Source organism: Dasypus novemcinctus, chromosome 10, assembly GCF_030445035.2.
Source record: "Dasypus novemcinctus isolate mDasNov1 chromosome 10, mDasNov1.1.hap2, whole genome shotgun sequence".
NCBI classification, from domain to species: Eukaryota; Metazoa; Chordata; class Mammalia; order Cingulata; family Dasypodidae; genus Dasypus; species Dasypus novemcinctus.
In genome coordinates this window covers 110066798-110086355 of record NC_080682.1, presented here as the reverse complement: position 1 = coordinate 110086355, position 19558 = coordinate 110066798, and the positions used below count along the sequence as shown (strand labels likewise).

The window sequence follows — 19558 nt, the reverse complement described above, 5'->3', positions numbered from 1 at the left end:
GAGCGCTCCAGCCCAGATGCAAGTCCAGGGCAGGCTCGCACTCCAGCTGGTCAAGAATGCATGAGAAAGAACTACCCATTCATGGAAAAGCTCTGTAAAGCCATAAATCATCTCCACCAAACGCCCCAGTCATGTGATAAGGACTGGCATCCCCCTTGCAGAGAGGAATACAGCATCTCAGAGAGCTGCAGGGGCTGCACGCCCTGTGGTCTGTCTATGTCATGCTTTTTTCAGCACCAGGGAAGGCTAGGTCTGCGCCGTGTACATGGCTAAAGTGAGCTCTTGGTTTCCACCTGCATTGCTCTGTTGGGTTTTTCCACAGGTGTTAAAGACCTTTCCACCATCCTCAGGACTCAGGCAGAGGCGGCACTGCCACTGGTTTCCAGAGAAACAATTCAGTAGGTGACCTGCACGGTAGGTGGCATCGCTGGGACGGGAGCCGGGCAGGCTGCACCCAGGGCGGTGCTGGAGGAGGGGCGCCCTGGCAGCCGTACCTTATCAAACAGGGCAATGTAGAGGGAGAACCCGAACTTGTCCTTGAGCGAGATCTTGTCGGCCAGCGCGTGGCAGAGCTCCTTGGCGGTGGTTGCCGAGTCCGTGAGCAGAGTCTTGGTGGTCCCGTCCATGAACGTCACGGGCAGCATGATGGGCTTCTTGGACTTGGTGGCCTGCAAGTGGCCCCAGAGCGTCTGTGGGAATCCCTTCACTGCAACCCAGCTCACTCTCCCACCTCCCTGGGGCCAGGCTCCAGGACACCTGGGGAGCTCTGGGAGTCTGGCTGCCCCCAGTACCCATAGGGACGCTGCCTGTCCCTGGTCACAGGGTCCCTTCAGGGTCCCTGAACTGGGCCATGGGCCTCGGGCCATGAGCCTCGGGGCCCTGTGTTGCCATGTGCCGGGTGCTGCTGCCCTCCCTTCATGGAACCATCACTGCCCCGTGAGAGGGCTCATCATCAACAGTTCGTAGACAAAGCCACTGGGACAGAGAGGGGAACCCATTGCCCAAGTCCCTTGGGCAGCAGATGGGACTCAGTCATCCTTTGGGCCCTTTCCTGTTCAGTAGGCCTGGCGGTGGGTGCTTGAGGAACCACAGGATTCCAAGGCAGGGAACATTTCTGGGGCACCCGAGGGCACTGGGCACATACACAGGCACACATGTACACACACATGCATGCACACACTCTCATGCACACACATGCATACACCCCCATGCATACATTCACATATACACGCTCACACATGCACTCACACATGCATTCACATGCACGCACACACGTGCACACTCACACACGCACTCACACATGCATGCACACTCATGTACACATATGCACATGCACACTCGCATGCACACCATTCACATGTACACCACATGCATGCACACATGCGCACACTCACACATGCACGCACATGTGCACACCACTCACATGTAACCACATGCACGCACACACACGTACACTCACACATGCATGCACACTCACATGCACACAAACATGCACACACTCACAGATGCACGCACTCATGCACAGCACGTGCAAGCATATTCACATGCACACATGCACGCACTCACATGCACACCACGTGCATGCACATTCACATGCACACACTCATACATGCACTCACATGCACACACATGTGTGCACATTCACATACACACATGCATGCACACACTCACATGTACACCACTGCATGCACACTCACCTGCACACACTCACACGTACACCACGTGCATGCACATTCACATGCACACACATGCATGCACACGCATACTCACATGTACACCACGTGCATGCACATTCACGTGCACACACATGCACGCACACTCACACATGTGCACACACACGCAAGCCCCGGCCGGGCCTCGGGCCGCACCTGCAGCTCCAGCCAGCTGGGCGGCTGTGTCCGTGTCCCATTCACGAAGGTCCTCCTCAGCCGCTCCTCACAGTATGGGGCGTAGCCGGGCGGGCCCCCGTGGATGAAGTTCCGCAGGTGCTGCAAATGGAGGACAGGGAGGCGGCGCCGGTGGGCACCTCGCCTGGACCCCGGGGGCAGCCTCCCCGAGGGCCACACTCAGGAGCTGCTCCCCAGGCCAGTCTGCCCACACCTGCCTCTCCTTCCCTCCTAGACCCCGTCCACGCGCTCAGCTCAGGGGCCAAGCAGCCCCGCCCCGGCCCGGCTGCTGCGCCTCCTGCCCCGCCCTGCACCGTCCCCCTTTCCCCGAGCTCCTCCTGCAGGCCCGCTTCAGGCTCCACCACCTCCCCGCGACCGGGACTGGGCGAGCGCTTCCCTCCCACGGCACTGAGCGGGGCTTGGTCCTGCTGTGCCCGGCCCTGCCTGTGTGCCCAGAGCCCAGGAGCAGCCAAGAAAGAGGGCTGGGCCGAACTAAGCACCTGCTCCAGAGCAAGGCTGCAGCCGGCCCGGAGACACTCTCGTCAAACTCAGTCCCCCCTGAATCAAACGGGGGGAGATGAGAACAGAGTGATGGGCCGCGCGCCTGGGAGGAGGGGTGCAGGGGCGGGGAGCCCGGGAGGGGACGGCCCAGGCCTCGGGCCCACGCCTCCTGCCGCCTGCCCCTTCCCACCCGGGGTCCGGCCACCCCACCTTAACAAACTTCTCCGAGGGGGCGAAGCAGCCCACGCACAGGGACACGAGGATCCAACCCCGGGCGTAGCTGCTCTTGGAGGGGTTGTGGGTGAGCTGCTTGCTGATCTGGCAGTAGATCTCATCCCTGGGCAGCGCGGGAAGCAAGAGAGAGAGGTCACCTCCAGAGGACTCCCTCCCCAGACCTCCCAGGAAGAGGCGAACCCGGGGTCGGGCCGGGAAGGCTGAGCACGGGGCTCCAGGGAGCACAGAAGAGGGAGCGTCAGGCACATCAGGCACGAGGCTCATTTCTGCCCAATCCAGATTCCACCAGTCAGGGCCCACAAGGGGTGGGGCGTTCCCTGCCCTGGGCGCAGGCTCCAGCCCACCTCGGCCCCAGCTGGGCGGAGAGGGCAGGTGAGTTCACCTCTCTGAGCCCCAGCCCATATGTCGTGGCAGCAAGTGCAATTTCTACTAATGACAACGGGTAGAGCAGAAATAGGGAAACTATCTGGTGGGTATCCCTGGAGAATGGAATGAGGAGGAACTCTGCCTTTCTCTTGCTGTACTTCAGTCATGTTCCACATGTGTTATTTTTATAATTAGATCAACGTGAAGAAGGGAGGGTTTTTTGTTTGTTTTCTTTTTAGAGGGAAATGATAATACCTTCCTTACAGGATGGCTGTGAAGAAAAATGAGATAATGCACAGTTCTTAGCACAGCAAACCCGAATGAATGCTCATGGCAATTGCTGTTGTTGTAATTGTCATTACAGAAAGATCCTTCCCTTGCACTGCTGGGTAGTCTAAGCACCTGCCCCCGCACCACCAAGGCACCTGCGCAGATGCGGCGACCACCAGGGGGCGCGCCGGCCCCTCTTCCCTCTCAGAAGGGAGGAGGGACTGTCCAATTCAGTGGGTCCCCAACTTTGAGATTTCAAGGAACAGTAAAATTTCAAATGAATTCTGCGGGATGCCAACTTTATATCATGAAAAATAAGAACATTTAAAACACCCGCTCCCCCCTGCCCCCCCCGGGAAACGGATGTGGCTTAACCAACTGGGCTCCCATCTACCACACAGGAGGTCCAGGGTTTGATGCCCAGGGCCTCCTGGTGAGGGCAAGCTGGCCACGCAGTGAGCTGGCCCACGAGGAGGGCCGCCCCGTGCGGGAATACGGCCCCGCGCAGGAGTGCTGGCCGATGTGGAGAGCTGGTGCCGCAAGATGACACAACAACAGACACAGAGGAGAGAAAATGAGAAGACAGAGCAGAACAGGGAGCTGAGTTGACGCAAGAGAGTAATCGCCTCTCTCCCACTCCGGAAGGTCCCAGGATCGGTTCCCAGAGCTGCCTAATGAGAATACAAGCAGACACAGAAGAACACACAGCGAATGGACACAGAGAGCAGACAATGGAGGGGATGGGGGGGAGAGGAAAAATGAATAAGAATAAATCTTTAAAACACACACACCCTATCATCTCTATCACAACCATTTCATGAAACAAAGGTGATTTTAATATGCAAACAATAGGAATGGCATTATCTCAGAAGCACTCCTTCAACTAGAACAAACTTGGCTTTAGAAAGGGCTTCTTTTTCCCATCTTTCCACTGACCACTGGAAACTTTACCGCGGGAACCGGGAGTCCCTGGCCCCAGGCGTGTTCTGGAAGGGAGACCGAGGCCGAGAGAGGACGGGGTGCCCCAGCGTCTCGACGCCTGCCCCGGGCTCCGGGCTCTGGACGTGACAACCTCAGGTATGCCAGCGAGGTGACCAGGGGCACACTCTGGCCCCTCAAGCACCTCTGGGGCGTGCCTCTTTTCTTCCTGGCCTTGCAGAGCAATGCAGGGGCCTGGCTAGAAGGAGGGTCTGGGAGGCTCAGTCTCTTGCCTGCTCTGAACCTCAGGTTTCCCGTGGGTAAAACGGGGCTCGACAGTCCCCCTCCGCCCTGCCCGGTTGCCCGCGCCCCGGCACACACAAGGCCATGGGCAGCTCTCTTAACCAGCCTTACCCTATGCAGAAAATCCTCTCCAGTTTCCCTCCTGACCCCGCTGAGCTGATTCCTCAGTGACTCTGGGGACCCCCAGTGACACCTGGAACATCCCACATTCCCCCCACACACACCCCAAGGGCGTGGGTCCAGGCCTATCCTGGGCCTGGGCAGGGGAGGGGGCACGTCCAGGGTCCCCAGGAGCTCTGGCCAGAGTCCCCTTGGCCACAGGGCCTGGGTTGGGCGCCCTGAAGGTGAGCTGGCAGGGACAGAAAATACACATCCCTGCTGCCCTTCCCTGCGCGCCGACGCGGTTCCAGGTGCTGAGGTACCCTTGCCACAGTGCCATCATCTCTCTACGAGGCAGCTACTATTAACAGCCCCCCTTTACAGAGGAGGAAACTGAGGCTCAGAGACATGAACTAACTCCCCCAAGCTCGCAAGACGCGCCAGCGGCAGAGCTAAACCCAAGCCTTCGGGCCTTAACGTGGGCTCGTCTCTTGGCGGGGAGCCACGGCTCGGCCACCCAAAGCCCTTCAGGCCCCGCCCCGGGAGGGTCCCCGGCACACCCCTCTCCCCGCGCCCCGGGCACTGACCGCAGGGCGGGCCGCAGGATGCCGTTGCCGATGATGAAGTGCAGCTTCTCCAGGTTGGAGGTGGGCCGGTCCTCCAGCATGCTGTTGCCCTGCAGCGTGGCCTCCCCGTCCTGCAGCCGCTTGGTCACCTGGGCAGGAGGGCGGGGCGAGGCTGGGCCAGGGGAAGGCAGGTGCGCCTCTGCCCGCCAGGCACCAACGCCGAGTCCACCCACGCCCCCAGGGAGCAGAGACAACCCACGGCCTGCTGCCTGGGGGCCCAGCCGCCTTCCCCCCTGCCCCTACCCCACCACTCCCCTGCTCCAGGCAGGGCAGAGGCTCAGCCAATAACCGAACAGCCGGGCACCGGCCCAGCCACCCTCTCCTGGGGGGACGAGCGTCCTCGCGGCCTCCCAGGGAAGCTCTTTCTTTCAACCAGGGCAGGAACCTGCTCCTCTGACACCGAGCCGGACCCAGATCTCCCCAGGCACAACTTCCTGAGCCCAGAGGACAACCCGATTTCCAACTACCCAGGCTCGGTCACCCAGACACCCACGCCCTCAGACCCGAGTTCTTACGAGATGTCTCTCCCATCCCACACAGCCCGTGCGCGGCCCAGAAGACGCGGCACGGGCGAGAGGGTGGGCAGGGGAGGGGGCACGGCAGCAGAGAAGAGGCAGGGAGGGGCTCACGCTCTGGAGGCACCCACGGCTTTCCCAGGAACACCCTAGAAGAGCACCTTCTTCCCCGGGTTCCTGGGATACCGATGGCAGAGGGGGGATTCGAACCTGGGGCCCTGTGGCTACACGGCTGGACCTGAGCCCCGAGTGGGGAAGAGGACAAGGGCAGAGGCAAAGGAGGCTGCGGAAGCCCGAGGAGGAGTCAGAGTCCTCGTAGAGAGGTCAGGGGAGGCTTCTCGGAGGAGGCGACCCCAGGCAGAGAAGGGGAAGGAGGCGTTTTAGGCATGTCAGTGTGCACGTGTTAGGGACCTGAGGGAGCCACTCCCAGAGCTGTGAACGTCGTGGGTGGTGGCCGTCTGTCCCCCTCTGCCTGGGTGTCTGGGACACAGGGCCGGGACAGTGATTGAATGAATGAATGAGTGCTTAACAAGCAAGCAGATAACAGTGTGGATGCTCAGTGAGGCCCCTCGTACCACGGAAAGGCTCCCAGCATCTGGAAGCTCCGGCGACCAAGCTCTCTGCTCCATGCCCTGTCCCCCTCCCACTGTCCGCCAGTCCAACCCTCCCCAGCGCCCGGGCCCCCTCCTCTGAGGAGCGCAGCGCCAGCCCCCGCCTGGGCTCCCCACCCTCTTCCTCGCCCCCCATCTGCCTCACGCCCCACACTGTCCACCCCGTGCCAGCCAGGACCCCTGAGGATGGACAGCGTCCACTCACGCTGCTGCTCCCCCAGCCCCAGCCTTGCCCCAGCCTGAGCCAGCAGAGGCAGCCCCCCCCCCCGTGGGCCGCCAGACCCCCGGGCACTGCTCTAACCTCCTCTGTCAGCTTGGACTTCTTCTTCAGGGTCAAGTGCACCAGCTTGTGCCTCACGCTGCTCTTCTTCTGGCCCTCGGGGAGCTGGGTCTGCGGGACCAACAGGGACGGGGGACACGTGCTTGGCAGAAAGTCATGCCAAGGTCGGTGGAGGAGGGTGCTAAGCCCGGAGCACCTTCTCACCCCCGTGCTCGTGCCTCACGTCTGTCTGCCCCTACCCACTCCACTAGCCGACCGAAAAGAAGGGAAACGGGCCCAGAAGAGGGTGGGAGCCCACCCAGGGGCCCCCCGTGAGTCAATATTGGAGCAAGGCCCCTGTCTGCTGTGCCACGGGGCCCCCCTCGGTTGTGGGCCGCCCTTTACAGTTTACAGGACGTTCACACAATTTTCCCCGTGAGCAGATGAGCTGGGGGAGAGGGCTGCAGAGAGCCCTGAGGCCGCCCGTTCCACGGGGGACCTGCGGGGACCCGCGGGGGCGCGCCGGGCAGCCTCCCCGCCTCACCTCGCCCTCGCCCTGCAGCGCCTGCAGCTCCCTCTTGTACGTCTTCTTGCCCAGGGTCTCGTAAATCTTGGTCATCACGGGGACCTTCTCGCTGCCGTCGGTCATGGCCATGTGGTACTTGGGCTCGGGGAGGTCGCCCATGAAACGGAGGATGGTGATCCAGACTGCCAGGGCCGCCTGCGGCAGAGCCGGCGCGGACACACGGCTGAGGCAGGCCAGGCCACCGCGGCCCCGAGCGGGGTCCCAGGGGTCCTCGGAACCACGCCTGCGGGCGCCCCAGGACCACCCCCCTCAGCACCCACCACACAGCGGCAGAGCCTGCGGCACACCCCATCCCCCTCCCCCGGGGCCTCACCAGCTGGTCGCCCTCGTCCTCGTGGTAGAGCAGGGGCTGCTTGAGCGGCCGCCGGGTGTAGGTGTGCGTGGTGGTGCCCTGGAAGTAGGTGGCGGCGAACTTGGCGAATTTGTACTCGGACAGGTCCTCCTCGTCCTCGTCGGGCAGGGGCAGGGCCGCGTCCAGGTCCTCCTCCACCATGGCCCGCCGCCCGCACTCCAGGTCCTGCGGGAGACGGCCCTGCGGGTGGGCCTGGGGCAGCCTGGCTCGAGGCCGCGGTCCCCAGAGGCGCCAGCCCTGCCTCCGCGAGGACTGCCGCCAGCCCGTCCCCCACCCGCCAGAGCCTGGCGCACGGCAGGTCATCAGCGAGCGAACGAACGTTCGGGAACGGCCCCGGAGAGGGACGGAAACCGGCCCCGGGGCACGGGGCAGGCTGGTGGGGCTGGGCCAGGTGGGCTTGACGCCAGGGACACATCCACGCACCCCACGGACGGCCCCCGGGTGGGCTGCGCGGGCCGCTGGAGCCGCTGTCCCCTGCGGGTACCTCGAAGCCTCTGGGCGCCTGTCCCTCCTGGCCTGGCAGGCCGCCCGACGTCCCCAGGAAGCCAAACATCTTGTCCACCATGTCCGAGTGGTTGACGGGCTCGTGGCGCGCCTTCTCCATCTGCTCCAGGAGCTCCTTCTTCTGCCGGGCCGCCGCCTTCTCCTTCAGCTCCCGCTCCGCGTCCTCCCGGGCCAGCTGGGCCAGGCGCGCCTGGGCGGCGGGGGGCGGCCGGGGGAGACGGGCGTCAGGGCCCGGCGCCGCAGCCTCGGCGCGAGCCCGGGAGAGCTGCGGCCCCTCCTGACCGCTGTGCAGAGCAGAGCCGCGCGGGCTCGGCTCAGCCCACGCAGTCCAAGGAGACAGACTGGGCACCTCTGCGCCAGGGGAAGCCTCTCAACAGGCCCAGACGGGAATCCCGCCTGTCCCTCAGGACGCCTCCTCCAGGAAGCCCTCCAGACGTCCTCCCAAGCCAGAGGGGACCACACTGCCCCAGAAATCCCCGCAGCCTTTGGTCTGAGGCCCTGGACCAATGCTGTCCAATAGGAAAATTATGTGAGCCACAGAGGAAGGAGCCTCATTTTAAACAGCAAAAAGAAATAGGTGAAATTGGTTTTAACATATTTTTTAATCAACCCACTATTTCCAAAAATTATTGTTTCAACGTGTAATAAATGTTTTTAAAATCAGTAATGTGATGTTTTATATACATATGTCTTTTCTGGTACTGAGCCTTCAAAATAGGAAATGCTTACTCATTTTCCTATTGGGACGAACCACATTTCAAATGCTCAGGAGTCACCAAAATTAAATTAAATTTTTTTAAAAAATCACCAGTCAGAAAAGGCCCTCGGGAGAGCACAGCCCGGCACAGGACCAGGCTCCTGGGAAGGGCTGGGGAGACGTTCGCTGACCCGTAGGGAATACTTCTTGAGCACGTGAAGGAAAGCTGCGGACAGGCAGTGCCGCGCGGAGCTGTTGAACAAAGGACAGGAGATCCCGGGGCCTGGTTCCGGGGCTCACCTGATGCTTGCGCTCGGCCTCCTCCCTGGCCTTCTTGGCGCCCATCTCCTTCCGCAGCTTCTCCTCCTCCGCCAGGCGCATTTTCTCGGCCTCCAGGCGCCGCAGGTACTGGGGGAAGGGCCGGTTGTCACCCTCCCGCCCCCTCCCCTCCCTTTCGCCCTGGAGGGGTTCTGTGGCTGGAGCGGCAGAGAGGGCAACTGAGGCCACTGGGAAATTCTCCGGGCCGCCCAGTGGGGTGGAGACGCCGAGGGTCCCAAAGCCAAACAGGTCTGCGTGGGCCGCCCCCAAGACTCCCAGGAGCGGCTGGGACCCCCGGCCCTGCCCTGCCGCGAGGGTGGAAGCGAGGGGTGCGGCCCCGGCTTAGTGCATTCCGCGCAGGGGGCGCGGGGCAAAGCCCCTGCCTCTCCACTCCCACAGTCCCCAGCCAGGTGGTGGCAGTGGCCCGGAGCCCTCACCTCGGCCCGGAGGCGCCGGTGCAGCCTGCGGGCGATCATGCCGCGGGCGTAGGCCTGCACGGTGAGCACGGCCCAGAGGCGGTGGCGGAAGGCCTTGCGCACCAGGAAGGCGCGGCAGCGGGCCTGGAACTGGATGACGTGCCTGCGGGCCAGGCAGTACTGCCGCTGCAGCCTCCGGGCGCGGTGCAGGGCCTGCAGCCGCAGGAAGCCCAGGCGCATCTGCGGGACACGCGCGCTCAGCCGCCGCCCGCTCCGGCCCCCGCGCGGAGGGCCCGGGGCTCGCGCCCCGCGCACGGGGGCGCCCCCCGGACTCGAGTCTCACCGCCTTCACGCCCCCCAGGCGAGCCCCCACCTCCCACCCGGAGCTGCGAACACCCCCCTCCTCCCCGTCTTGCCCCAGAGCCCCAAGCGCAGGCTCCCACCCACCCCTGCCCAGCCCCCTCCAAGGTCTCTGATAACCCCACTGTGCTCTCAGTCCTCCAGAACAGTCCAGAAGAGAAGCTGCCATCCTTGCAGACCAGCTGGGAAAAGCCGCCAGACCCCCGCCCAGACTTGGGGAGGCAGGGGTGCAAGGACTTGGGGAGGCAGGGGTGCAAGGGGCTGGCCTGAGCGGAGCGTGAGGCCACCTCCACCAGCCGTCAGGGCTGGGGCAGGCGAGTCCTGCTGCCATGGCAACAGGGCAGCGTTCAGAGCCCGGGGCAGTGAGCGGCCCTGGGGAAGGCTCACCAGCCGGTAGTTCCTCCGGCAGTTGTGGCCGCGCCAGAGCCTCTGGATCAGGGTGGCAGCGTTCTTCAGCTTCAGGAAGTTGGACCTGGGGCAGCAGCAGTGATGCAGGGGGGCTCAGGGCGGAGGATCAGGCCCAGGCAGGGGGCAGGGGTTTGGGTCAGATCGGGGCTGAGTTCCAGCCCTGCAACTTCCCAGCTAGCCCTGGGCAAGTGTCACAATTTATCAGTGCCTCAGCTTCCTCATCAGCAAAACCGGTCGGAATACCCACCCTGTGAGCCCATGAACATGTGCCTTTAGATGACGTTTGTTGAATGAATAAATAAGCAAATGAAACAATGTCAAATAGTAAAAGCTTTGAGCACTGTGAGCATTATTGATACGTGACTAGCTCAGTGTCCTGATTTTATAGGTGAGGAAGCGGAGGCTTATTGAGGTTGGAAGCAGGCTTGTTCAGGGAATGAAAGGAGAATCTGGGACCCGTGAAACCCATGGGCATGTATGGAGACACCCCACTCCCAGGCTGCTGGAAGGACCCTGCGAGGACCCTCAGAAGGGGATTCTGTCTGGGGTCAAGGAAAAGCCAGGATACTCCCAAGGGACTTTATCATTGCCCTCCCCACACACACAGCCACCCCTGGGGCTTGACGGGTGGGGTATTCAATCAAAACAGCAAACAGCTAAAACCCCTTCCCAAAATTAGCAAAAGTGGGAGGAATAATGAATGGTTTAAAAAGCCAGCGCAGAGACTAAACAGGCCCTTTTTACCTTTTTTTCTCTGCCTGGACTAGCGCTCAAGGACACATGGGGACTTGTAATCTGTAAATCAGCTTTTTGGCCCTATTTTTTTTTTGCTTGGCGTTTTCTTCTCTGCCTGGACCAGACCACAAGTATATCTGGGACCCATAATATGTTATTTTCTTTCTCTTCTCCCATTTCCTTAATAAACTACTGGCCTAACTGAACTGGCATGTTCTGAAATTCTTTTCCGTAACATAGCCAAGAACCTAGAGAAAATCCGGCAGCAGTTGGGATTAAAGTCCATGTCTCTGACTGACAGTGAACTCAGCGCGGTTCCACACGGACACCAGCTGCTTCCCCAGGGAGCCGTCATCCGTGGCCTGGCGGAAGGCAAGCAGCAGAGGGAGACCTCAAATAAAGCAGCAGATGTCTGCTGAGTGGACAAATAATAAAGGAGGGGTGAAGGGTGAATGTGCGAGTGAGCATGAGCCAGGGCCTGAGTCACATGAGCAGGAGAGCGACTGTGGGAGGGGATGGACAGACAGATGGATAGAGATGGATAGATGGGTGAACAAAAGAACAAGAATGGATGATGGATGGATGGATGGACAGATGGACGGACAGATGAGTGGACGGATGGGTGGATGGACGGGTGGGTGAGTGGACATGGACGGAGGGATGGATGGACAGATGGGTGGATGGACGTGTGGGTTGGTGAACGGATGGATAGGTGGATGGGCGAAAGAATGGAAGGATGAACAAATGGATGAATGGATGGATAAGTTCATAGACGATGGATAGAAGGAAGGAGGGCATGACCAGATGAACTGCAAAAGGGGCAGGTTTGGGATTTTTGTGGAACCCAACAGGTACGCACGTGTCCCTTACATGGAATTTAGGACACGCTTGGTAACATTTACCACCTCTTCGGGAAACTTCAGCTGGTCCCAGCGTCTGAGACGGCAGGGTGTGCCTGTGTGTGCACCTCCCGCACCCATGTGTGCGTGCTTGAACGTGGGTGCGCACACTGTTATTTGCGATGGACTGGCCTGGGGCAGTCGTGTGCTTGTGTGTTTGTGCGTGTTTACATGCTCCCGAGTGCCCGCCACGCAGGCGTGGGCGTGTGTCCTTGTGAGCGCACAGGAGTGCCTGGTGGTCCCTAGCGTCCACGCGGGGGGAAGCGAAGCGAGCCAGGCGCGTGCACGCAGCCCGGTGCTGTCCCAGCACATACCTGTCCTTGAACCCCCGGATGACCTTCTGGAGGAGGATGACTCTGTCGGTGATGGCCTTGTCCCGCTCCACCTCCAGCAGCATGTCGTGGTGGTCCTGGAGGACAGAGCCCCTGAGCAGCGCCCTGCTCTTCCTTCACGTGGAAGGCGGGCCTAGGGCCTGGCGGGGGCCCCGGGCGCCCAGCCCCGCTCCTCCCACAGCCGCGCGTACGGCAGGGTTTTCCCAGAGGCCCCGTGGGGCGCGTGGAGCAGGAGGAGCCTAGCCTCACCGTCTGGGTCCCAGGCACACACTGGCTTCAGCCCCCACCGTCTCGCCCAAGCCCCCCCCTCGACTTGACGTCTCTGTCGCACTGGCCCCCATCCTCCTAACCAGCCTTCTCTGCTCCTCTCCGCTGAGCCCCCAGCCCAGGTGGACAAAAGCTCGCGCTTCCAACGTCTCCATGGGCCGGCTCTGCGCCAGCGCCGCGGAGGTGCCACGGGGACCCGGCGTAGAGCCTCGGGTCCCGTGGGGCAGCCACACGCACCACTTCCACACGGCGTGGCCCAGAGGAGCCGCCTGGCCAAGAGCTTTCGAGTGAACGAGGACTGGACATTTGGCCTCTCAGAATCCCGGCCCATTTCCGAAGAGCCCGAGCAGGTAAGGACGAGGACGGGGGCGAGCCTCGGACCCTCGGGCACGGGTGCCTTCCCACGGGGGTGGCTGCCGGCCAGGCGGGGAGCCCTGCTCTCCACTTCAGCCGCGTGCCCTCGGGCAGCTGCTTCTCCTGCCTGAGCTGTGACGCCAACTCCTCCCTCAGGGGCTTGCCGAGAGGGTGAAATGCGATCAGGGGTGAAAAGCCCCCACTGGGGCCCGGCACTCAGAAAGCGCTTTCCAGGGGACAGATGTGGGAGGCTCAGGCCGGGACACGCGGCACTTTTTTCTGGTGAGGAAACGAAAGCTCAGGGAGACGGAGGGATGGGCCCAAGGCCCCTCTGCCAGGGAAGAATGAGCTAGACCCCAGGCCCCTGCAGCCCCGGGCTGGCTCCCCCTTCCTCCCTCGTCCTGGGCCCCTCCCCACCCGCACTGAAAGCCGGCAGAGCGGAAATGGAAATGGGGAACCAGAGTGCGGGCCGGCCCCGCGGGCTCCCAGCCAGCCCGGCGCCAGCGCCCCGCTTCCTGCTCCCGGCCCTGCTCTCTTCCCCCCACTCCCAGCTTCCTGCGCAGGCAGCGCTGTGCTCCGGGCCACTGAGGGAGTGGAGAAGAGGCCGCGGACCACCTCCGAGGGACGGAGGCGTGCGCGCTGCCCGCCACAGCGCGGGGAGGGACCTTACGGACAAGCCCAAGAGCCCCCACCTAGCACAGCCCATTTTACAGAATCTCAGGGCGACAGCCGCAGGGTCGGAATTCGAACCCACGGCCTGCTTGGCGAGGACCTGACAGCACAAGCCCTGGCCTTTGGTTTCCTAACCCGTGCCTGGTGTTCTGCATCCAGCGCCCGCGGCCAGGAGCCCTTGGGGCACAGATGGCCTCAAACACCAGTTTCCCCTTCCCCACCGAGGAGGCCTCGGCCACCCCAGCCCCGCATAGACTCAGAGGCAGGGCAGGAAGGATCTGGAAGGCCCAGCACTGACCCACCCGAAGCTGCAGCTCCCGCTATGGCACCCGCCCCGGGGTCCCAACACCCCACCCTGATGGGGCATCACAGCCCCCCGGGCAGCCCAGGGACGGAGGCTGCACTCACCTTCAGAAAGATCTTGGTCTTGCCGATCTGCCAGTCGTCGTGCGTGCCCAGCACAGCCTCTGCCATGCGCTGGCACGTCCCCCGCAGGTCGCCCTGGGGGCGGGGCACAAGGGGAGGGGCTGCCAGCCCATGGGAAGGCCCCCGCGTGTCCCTCCTGAGGACCCGGAGGCAGGGCTCTCACTCAGCTCTGCCCCACCGCGCTGTGTGACCCTGGCCCGGTCCTGCCCCTCTCTGAACCTCAGGTTTCTCCTTAGCTGGGCTGGACAGTGGCAAAACCTGCTACACATCGTCCGCCACGCCAGCCCAGCACGGCGATCCAAGCCCTCCGGCGCCTCCCACAGCCTGGACCCCCAGACCTGAGTTGGCAGCGCAGTCGTCCCCATGAGAAAACTGGGGCCCAGAGCCCCCCGTCCCACCACCCGCGCCCCGCCCCGCACCTGCTTGTAGGCAGGCTTCACGCCGGGCAGCAGCACGCGGTACCGCTCCACGAACTCCACAAAGCTGTAGCGGATGGGGTAGCCGGCCCGGCGGATCCGGATGGTCTCCATCATCCCCGAGTACCGCAGCTGGCGCACGCACAGCTGCCGGTCGAACAGCTGGCGGGCAGGGGGCCGCAGGGTCAAGGCTGGGACCCCCACCCCGCGGGCTGCAGGCCGAGCCGAAGGCTGGAGCGCCACGGCCCCCGCGCCGGCCAGGAGCAAAGCCAGGACGGGGGAACCCAGAGCCCCGGCCCACGCGCAGCGTGACACGAGGAGCCCCCCGGGGAGAGGAGCCGCGCCGCTGCGCTGCGGGAGCACAAAGAGAGACCCCCGAGGGGGCTGCGCGGAGGAGGAGACCGCCCTGGGCCCCACCAGGGAGAGGGGAGCGGGTGCAAAGGCGGGGAAGCCCGAGGGCCCGGGATGTGCTGGGGGCTTTGGGCGGACGGCACAGGCCGGCGCAACCGCAGGGGTGCCCTTCCACGCAGCCATCGCGGATCTGTCGTCGTTCAGGCAGCCTGCTGGCTGCTGACAGCAGAGCGACAGGGAATTTAAGTCGCCTTTTGTGGGGGCCTGGGGGCAAGGCTGCGGCCGCCCCCTGCTCGCTGCCCACCCCTGCCCCCGGGATTCACGGGGCTTTGCCTCCCGCGCGATGGGGTCAGGGGAGGAGCTGAGCGTGCCCCAGGGTCAGGGCTGCCTTTGGGAAAGCTGTCCCCCGCGCAGTGGGGACGGCGGGCGGAGGGGCGAGGCAGCAGGGCGGGAGGCCGCAGCCTGTGCAGGGCTCTGCCCGTGTCCAGGCGCCCAGGCCTGGGCCCAGAGCAGGGGTCCGGGGCCCCGGGCAGTGCCCACCCACCTCGGCAGGTCCAGGCCTCCGTCCCCCGGTGCCCCCGCCTTGGGGGGGCAGCGCGCTGGAGCCCCCGTGGCCCTGGGCGCTGGCAGACCCCGCTCTCAAGCCGGTGGCAGCCCTTGCCCACCTGGGGGAATGTTTTCCAGGCGGGGGGCCGCGGGCGGGGCCGGCGCGGGCGGATGGCGGCTTCCATCGCCTGTTTCCTCTCCCTCCAGGCCACTTTCCCCGGCCCAGGCCAGGCCCCCGGCCTTCCTGCCCTCCCCAGGCCGGAGCCCCAGCTTCCCCCCCCCCGGGCCTCCCCCGCCGTAAACAACACGTCCCCGAGCTGCGCGCTGTGGAAGGAAAGGGCTCGAGTGAGGCCTCGGGGACCGGGCTCCCCAGTTCTGCTGACAGGCAGGGCTCAGGCCCCTTCGCTTCCCCGAGCTGCCGCTCTGCATCTCCAACGTGGGACAGAAACACGGTACCTCCCTCACGGGGCTGGGGAGAGACAGCTGGCCTGGGCCGCACACACAGAAAAGGCCCAAAGTGGGGAGGTTGCCAGCCAGCCAGAAGAATCAGCGAGGGCTTCAAGGAGGCGGCGGCTGAGCCGGGCGGAAAGGGAGGCAGGCTTTCAGAGGAAGGGCAGCAGCCAGAGCGACGGCTGCCGCCTGCTGAGCGCTATCGAGGTGCCCGTCGGCGCGCACTTTCCATGGAATCCCCCCAGGAGGTGGGTATTATTAGCAGCCCCATTTCATCCGTGAGGAAACTGAGGCAGGGAAGATTACTGACCGGGTAAAATCCCCTCAGCTTGTTCAGTGGTGGGATGTGAACCAGGGCCCGGGGCCCGCTGCGGAGCCGGGGCTCCTCCCAGCCCGCCGGCTGCCTCCAGCCCCCCGGGGCGCCCCCCAGAGCCGGCCCAGCGGGGCCGGGGGTCTCACCATCGGCTTCTTGAACTCATTGGGCTTGATGCAGCGCACGAAGAAGGGCTGGCAGGCGCCCAGCGTGCGCATCAGCAGCTCCAGCGACCGCTTGAACTGGCTGCTGAGCGTGGGCGAGCGCTTCCTGGTCTCGGCGCCCTGGGGGGACAGACGGTGGCGGTGGGAGGGGCCTCCGGCCCCAGGAAGGGTCAGTGGGTCAGGGCCTGAGGGACGCCGCTGGGGCTTGGACCTAGACGCACGCCCCGGGGAGCCTCCCGGGGGGGCCCCTGAGCCTGCCCGTCCCAGCCAGGAGGAAGGGAGCCCCCGCCCCAGGCAGGAGCGCTGGGTGACCCCGGGCAAGGCGCGCCCCTCTCTGAGTTTTCGTTCTTCCCTCTCTGTACAAGCGAGTGGGTGGACTTGGTCCTCTCAGGACCCTGGGGCCAGCTCTCGAGACAGGGATTGGACAAACAGCCATTCAAATGGCTTCCGACCTGGGAGGTCTCAGGCAGACCCCCGAAAGGCACTGACGCAGTCTCCTATATGGGAACTCGTTGCCGTGGATCCACCAGACAGGGCCGTGAAGAGGGTCAGAGGGGCTCACCGGGACCAGGGAAGGCGGCCTGGGGGCTGCAGCTACCCTCCCTCCCTGTGGGATTAGACCCGATAACCCTCCCAAAGCCCCGAGGTGCAGGCGGTGGACCCCTCTGCAGCCCCTGCCTTGCTGAGCCCCCCTCTGAGCATATGGTCAAGGGAGGTGAGCCTGAGCTGTTTTGCACAAACAAAAAAGGGGACCCACAGAATTGTCTTTCCAATCCTTCTCTCAAAACATCTCTTAGAAGTCTTCTTAGTATCTTAATTATAGTCTTAATTTTACCATTCCCACTATGAGTTGAGATTTCATAATGCTATTGTCTTAAGAATTGAAAGCAAGCTGGAAGATGCTCTTGTATTTTGCGCTTATACATAACCAAGTTTTGAATTACCTTTTTTTAGCTCTGAAAAGAATTGTAATGACTATTTGGAAATAAACTCTATTTTACATTATGTAATACAAACACACACAAACAAACTTAAACCCAAGTTTCTAATAATTCAGTAAATTTGCCACTTTGTATGAATTTGTGTACAAGTGTGTGTGCCACGTGTGTTTGTGAGAGAAAGAGAGAGAAGGGGAGGGAAGGAAAAGGAGAGAGAGAGTCGCACAGTTGGGTGGTATGAATTCATGTGAGACAGTTGGAAATTTAGCCTCTATAGAAGTCTGGAAAAATCACAAATCATCTGCTTTCTCAGATGATTTCTTAATTGATGCCAATGCAGTTTTTCTATGAAGGGGTAATAGAAGAGTAAAAAAAAAAAAAAGAAAAAAAAAAACCAGACAGGAGAATGCATCTCAGACTGACAACCGAGGAGCCGGACACAGAAGCCAGACCCAACTCCAGAGCACTTGGGCATTATGGATTCCCTGGTGATTTCCATCTGGATGAGGATAATTAGCGAATTTGATTACCATTGTAGGATTTTATGTTGTTAGACTCATGATTTTATCCGATATCCAGGGACGCCAAAGCTCGTGGGGGAGAGGGGAGACCCAGGAGCCTAAGCCCTACTAAATATAGACCATGTGCCACCGTGTGTAATGAAATGTCAAGAAACAGCAAAAGCTTGTTCTCAAATGTGCAGTACTTTTCATTTCAGTTGTATTTGGAATATGTGCCAGATTTTGCTCAGGGAAGCTGGGGTGAGGGTGATGGTCGGAGCTGTGCTCCCAGCCGGTAATCCCCCACTTGGCGGGGAAGCTGTGCAGGCTGGCGTGAGAGCCACGCGGTGTGCACACACGGCACACACTCACACACACGCGCGCACCTTTGGTTCCGGGCATGGCACTTAACTATGCCTTCCCACCTGCCTCCCCTGATGGGCTGTGGGCTCCGCAAGGACAGACCAGGTCTGCTTGTTTGCTGCCGTGACCCCAGGGCCTGAGCCAGGCTACAGCTAGTTACTGAGTTCCAGCGTTTCCCCCATGTCCATGGACATTGTTCACCTTCCAACGGCTCCAAAACTCCAGGAACCATTTCAGCATCTCTTCTCTCACATCCAATTCACTCAACACAGATATCTTCAAAATATATCCAGACTCTTCTACCACTTCCTCCGCTGTCACCCCAGTCCAAACCACCGCGACTGCTCCTGAATTACGGCAATCGCGTCGAACTGGTCTCCCTGCTTCTGGCCTTAATCTCCAAATCCACGCTATCGGCAGAGCAGGCAGAGGGAGCCTGTTAAACCAGTAGGTCCAACCACACCCCTGCCCCCCAACTCAGCCCCCTCCGGGGGTTCCCAGCTCATTCAGCAAGGAAGCCAAGATCCTTGCAAGGCCCTGCAACACCCACGGGATCTGGTTTGCTACCTCCCAGACCTCCTCTCTTAGTTCTTCCACCACCTTGTTCATCCGTTCCAGCCGCTCCAGCCTCCCCACTCTCCCTAGAGAGAAGGCTCAGGGCTTGAAAAGCACCCCAGGGCCTTTACACTTGCTGCCCCCTCTCCCTGCAACGCTTTCCCACTAGAATGCAGGGGCTGGTTTCCTCGCCTCCCTCTGGCCATGGCTCAATTATCGCTGTTTCCTAAGGCCTTCCCTGACCCCGGACTCAAACCTGCCAAGCCCCACCCCTGGCATTGCCCCCTCCGTAGTTTTTCTCTATACCACAAATCACGATCTGACATACTATATATTTTACTTATTTGCTTATTAACTATTTCTCTTCCCACTCAAGCTCCAAGAGGGCAGAGATGATTTTCTTTGTTCTCTACTATGTCCCCAGGACTTCGGACAGAACATAATGAGCGTTCCATAAATATCTGTGGATTGAATGAATGACTAAATGGGCGCTACAGAGCCGCAGGGTCTGCTCTCCTGTCCCTGGCCATCTGGGTTTCTGACTTGCTTTTATTTCATGGAGGAGAAAGGTGGTTCTTTCTGGTATCTGTTGTTTGCCGAGTTAATCTGCAGGTATTTGGGGATGGGATAAAGGCAGGAGTGAAAAGTCCAAAGGTCCACGGAGGGGATCTGCAGAGCAGACAAATGAGCGTGATGTAAAGGGGCAGGAGACTGCTGCATAAAGAGTGAACAGGTGTCCTGTGGACTTGGGGCCCAGGGACATGTGACCCGGGTTAGACATTAGTCAGGGGATGCTCCCTGCCCCTGACGAGCCGCCTGCACCCCGGCGTGGCTCGTCCTTCCAGCGGCCGTGGCTGGGGGTGGGCTGCCTTGTGCTGCCCTGGGGAAACACACTCAAGAGCCACAAAATGAACATTCCGGGGTTGGGGCAACTGGCGCAGCTATGACTTCAGATCTCTGGAAGGAGGCAGTGTGGCTTCCATCCAGATGGAAACATTGCAACTAGCATTCCATCATCAAATGAACTGTGACTTAATACTTCACAATG

At 61.6% G+C, this 19558-nt stretch overlaps 1 protein-coding gene across 4 annotated transcripts in view; it reads right to left on the bottom strand.

Moving 5' to 3' along the window:
* The window catches only part of MYO7A (myosin VIIA), an 80811-nt gene that overhangs the window by 24248 nt on the left and 37005 nt on the right, over positions 1–19558 (bottom strand). For all 4 annotated transcript variants that reach the window (XM_058306025.2, XM_058306024.1, XM_058306026.1 and 1 more), the window contains 15 exons: positions 16137–16274; positions 14334–14492; positions 13897–13989; positions 12178–12272; positions 10209–10293; positions 9483–9701; positions 9028–9135; positions 8011–8220; positions 7488–7691; positions 7133–7309; positions 6631–6720; positions 5165–5292; positions 2598–2724; positions 1869–1988; positions 495–668 (listed from right to left, as the gene is read on the bottom strand). In XM_058306025.2, the coding sequence (XP_058162008.1) occupies positions 495–668; positions 1869–1988; positions 2598–2724; positions 5165–5292; positions 6631–6720; positions 7133–7309; positions 7488–7691; positions 8011–8220; positions 9028–9135; positions 9483–9701; positions 10209–10293; positions 12178–12272; positions 13897–13989; positions 14334–14492; positions 16137–16274 (2127 nt within the window). The remainder of the gene's footprint in view (positions 1–494; positions 669–1868; positions 1989–2597; positions 2725–5164; positions 5293–6630; positions 6721–7132; positions 7310–7487; positions 7692–8010; positions 8221–9027; positions 9136–9482; positions 9702–10208; positions 10294–12177; positions 12273–13896; positions 13990–14333; positions 14493–16136; positions 16275–19558) is intronic.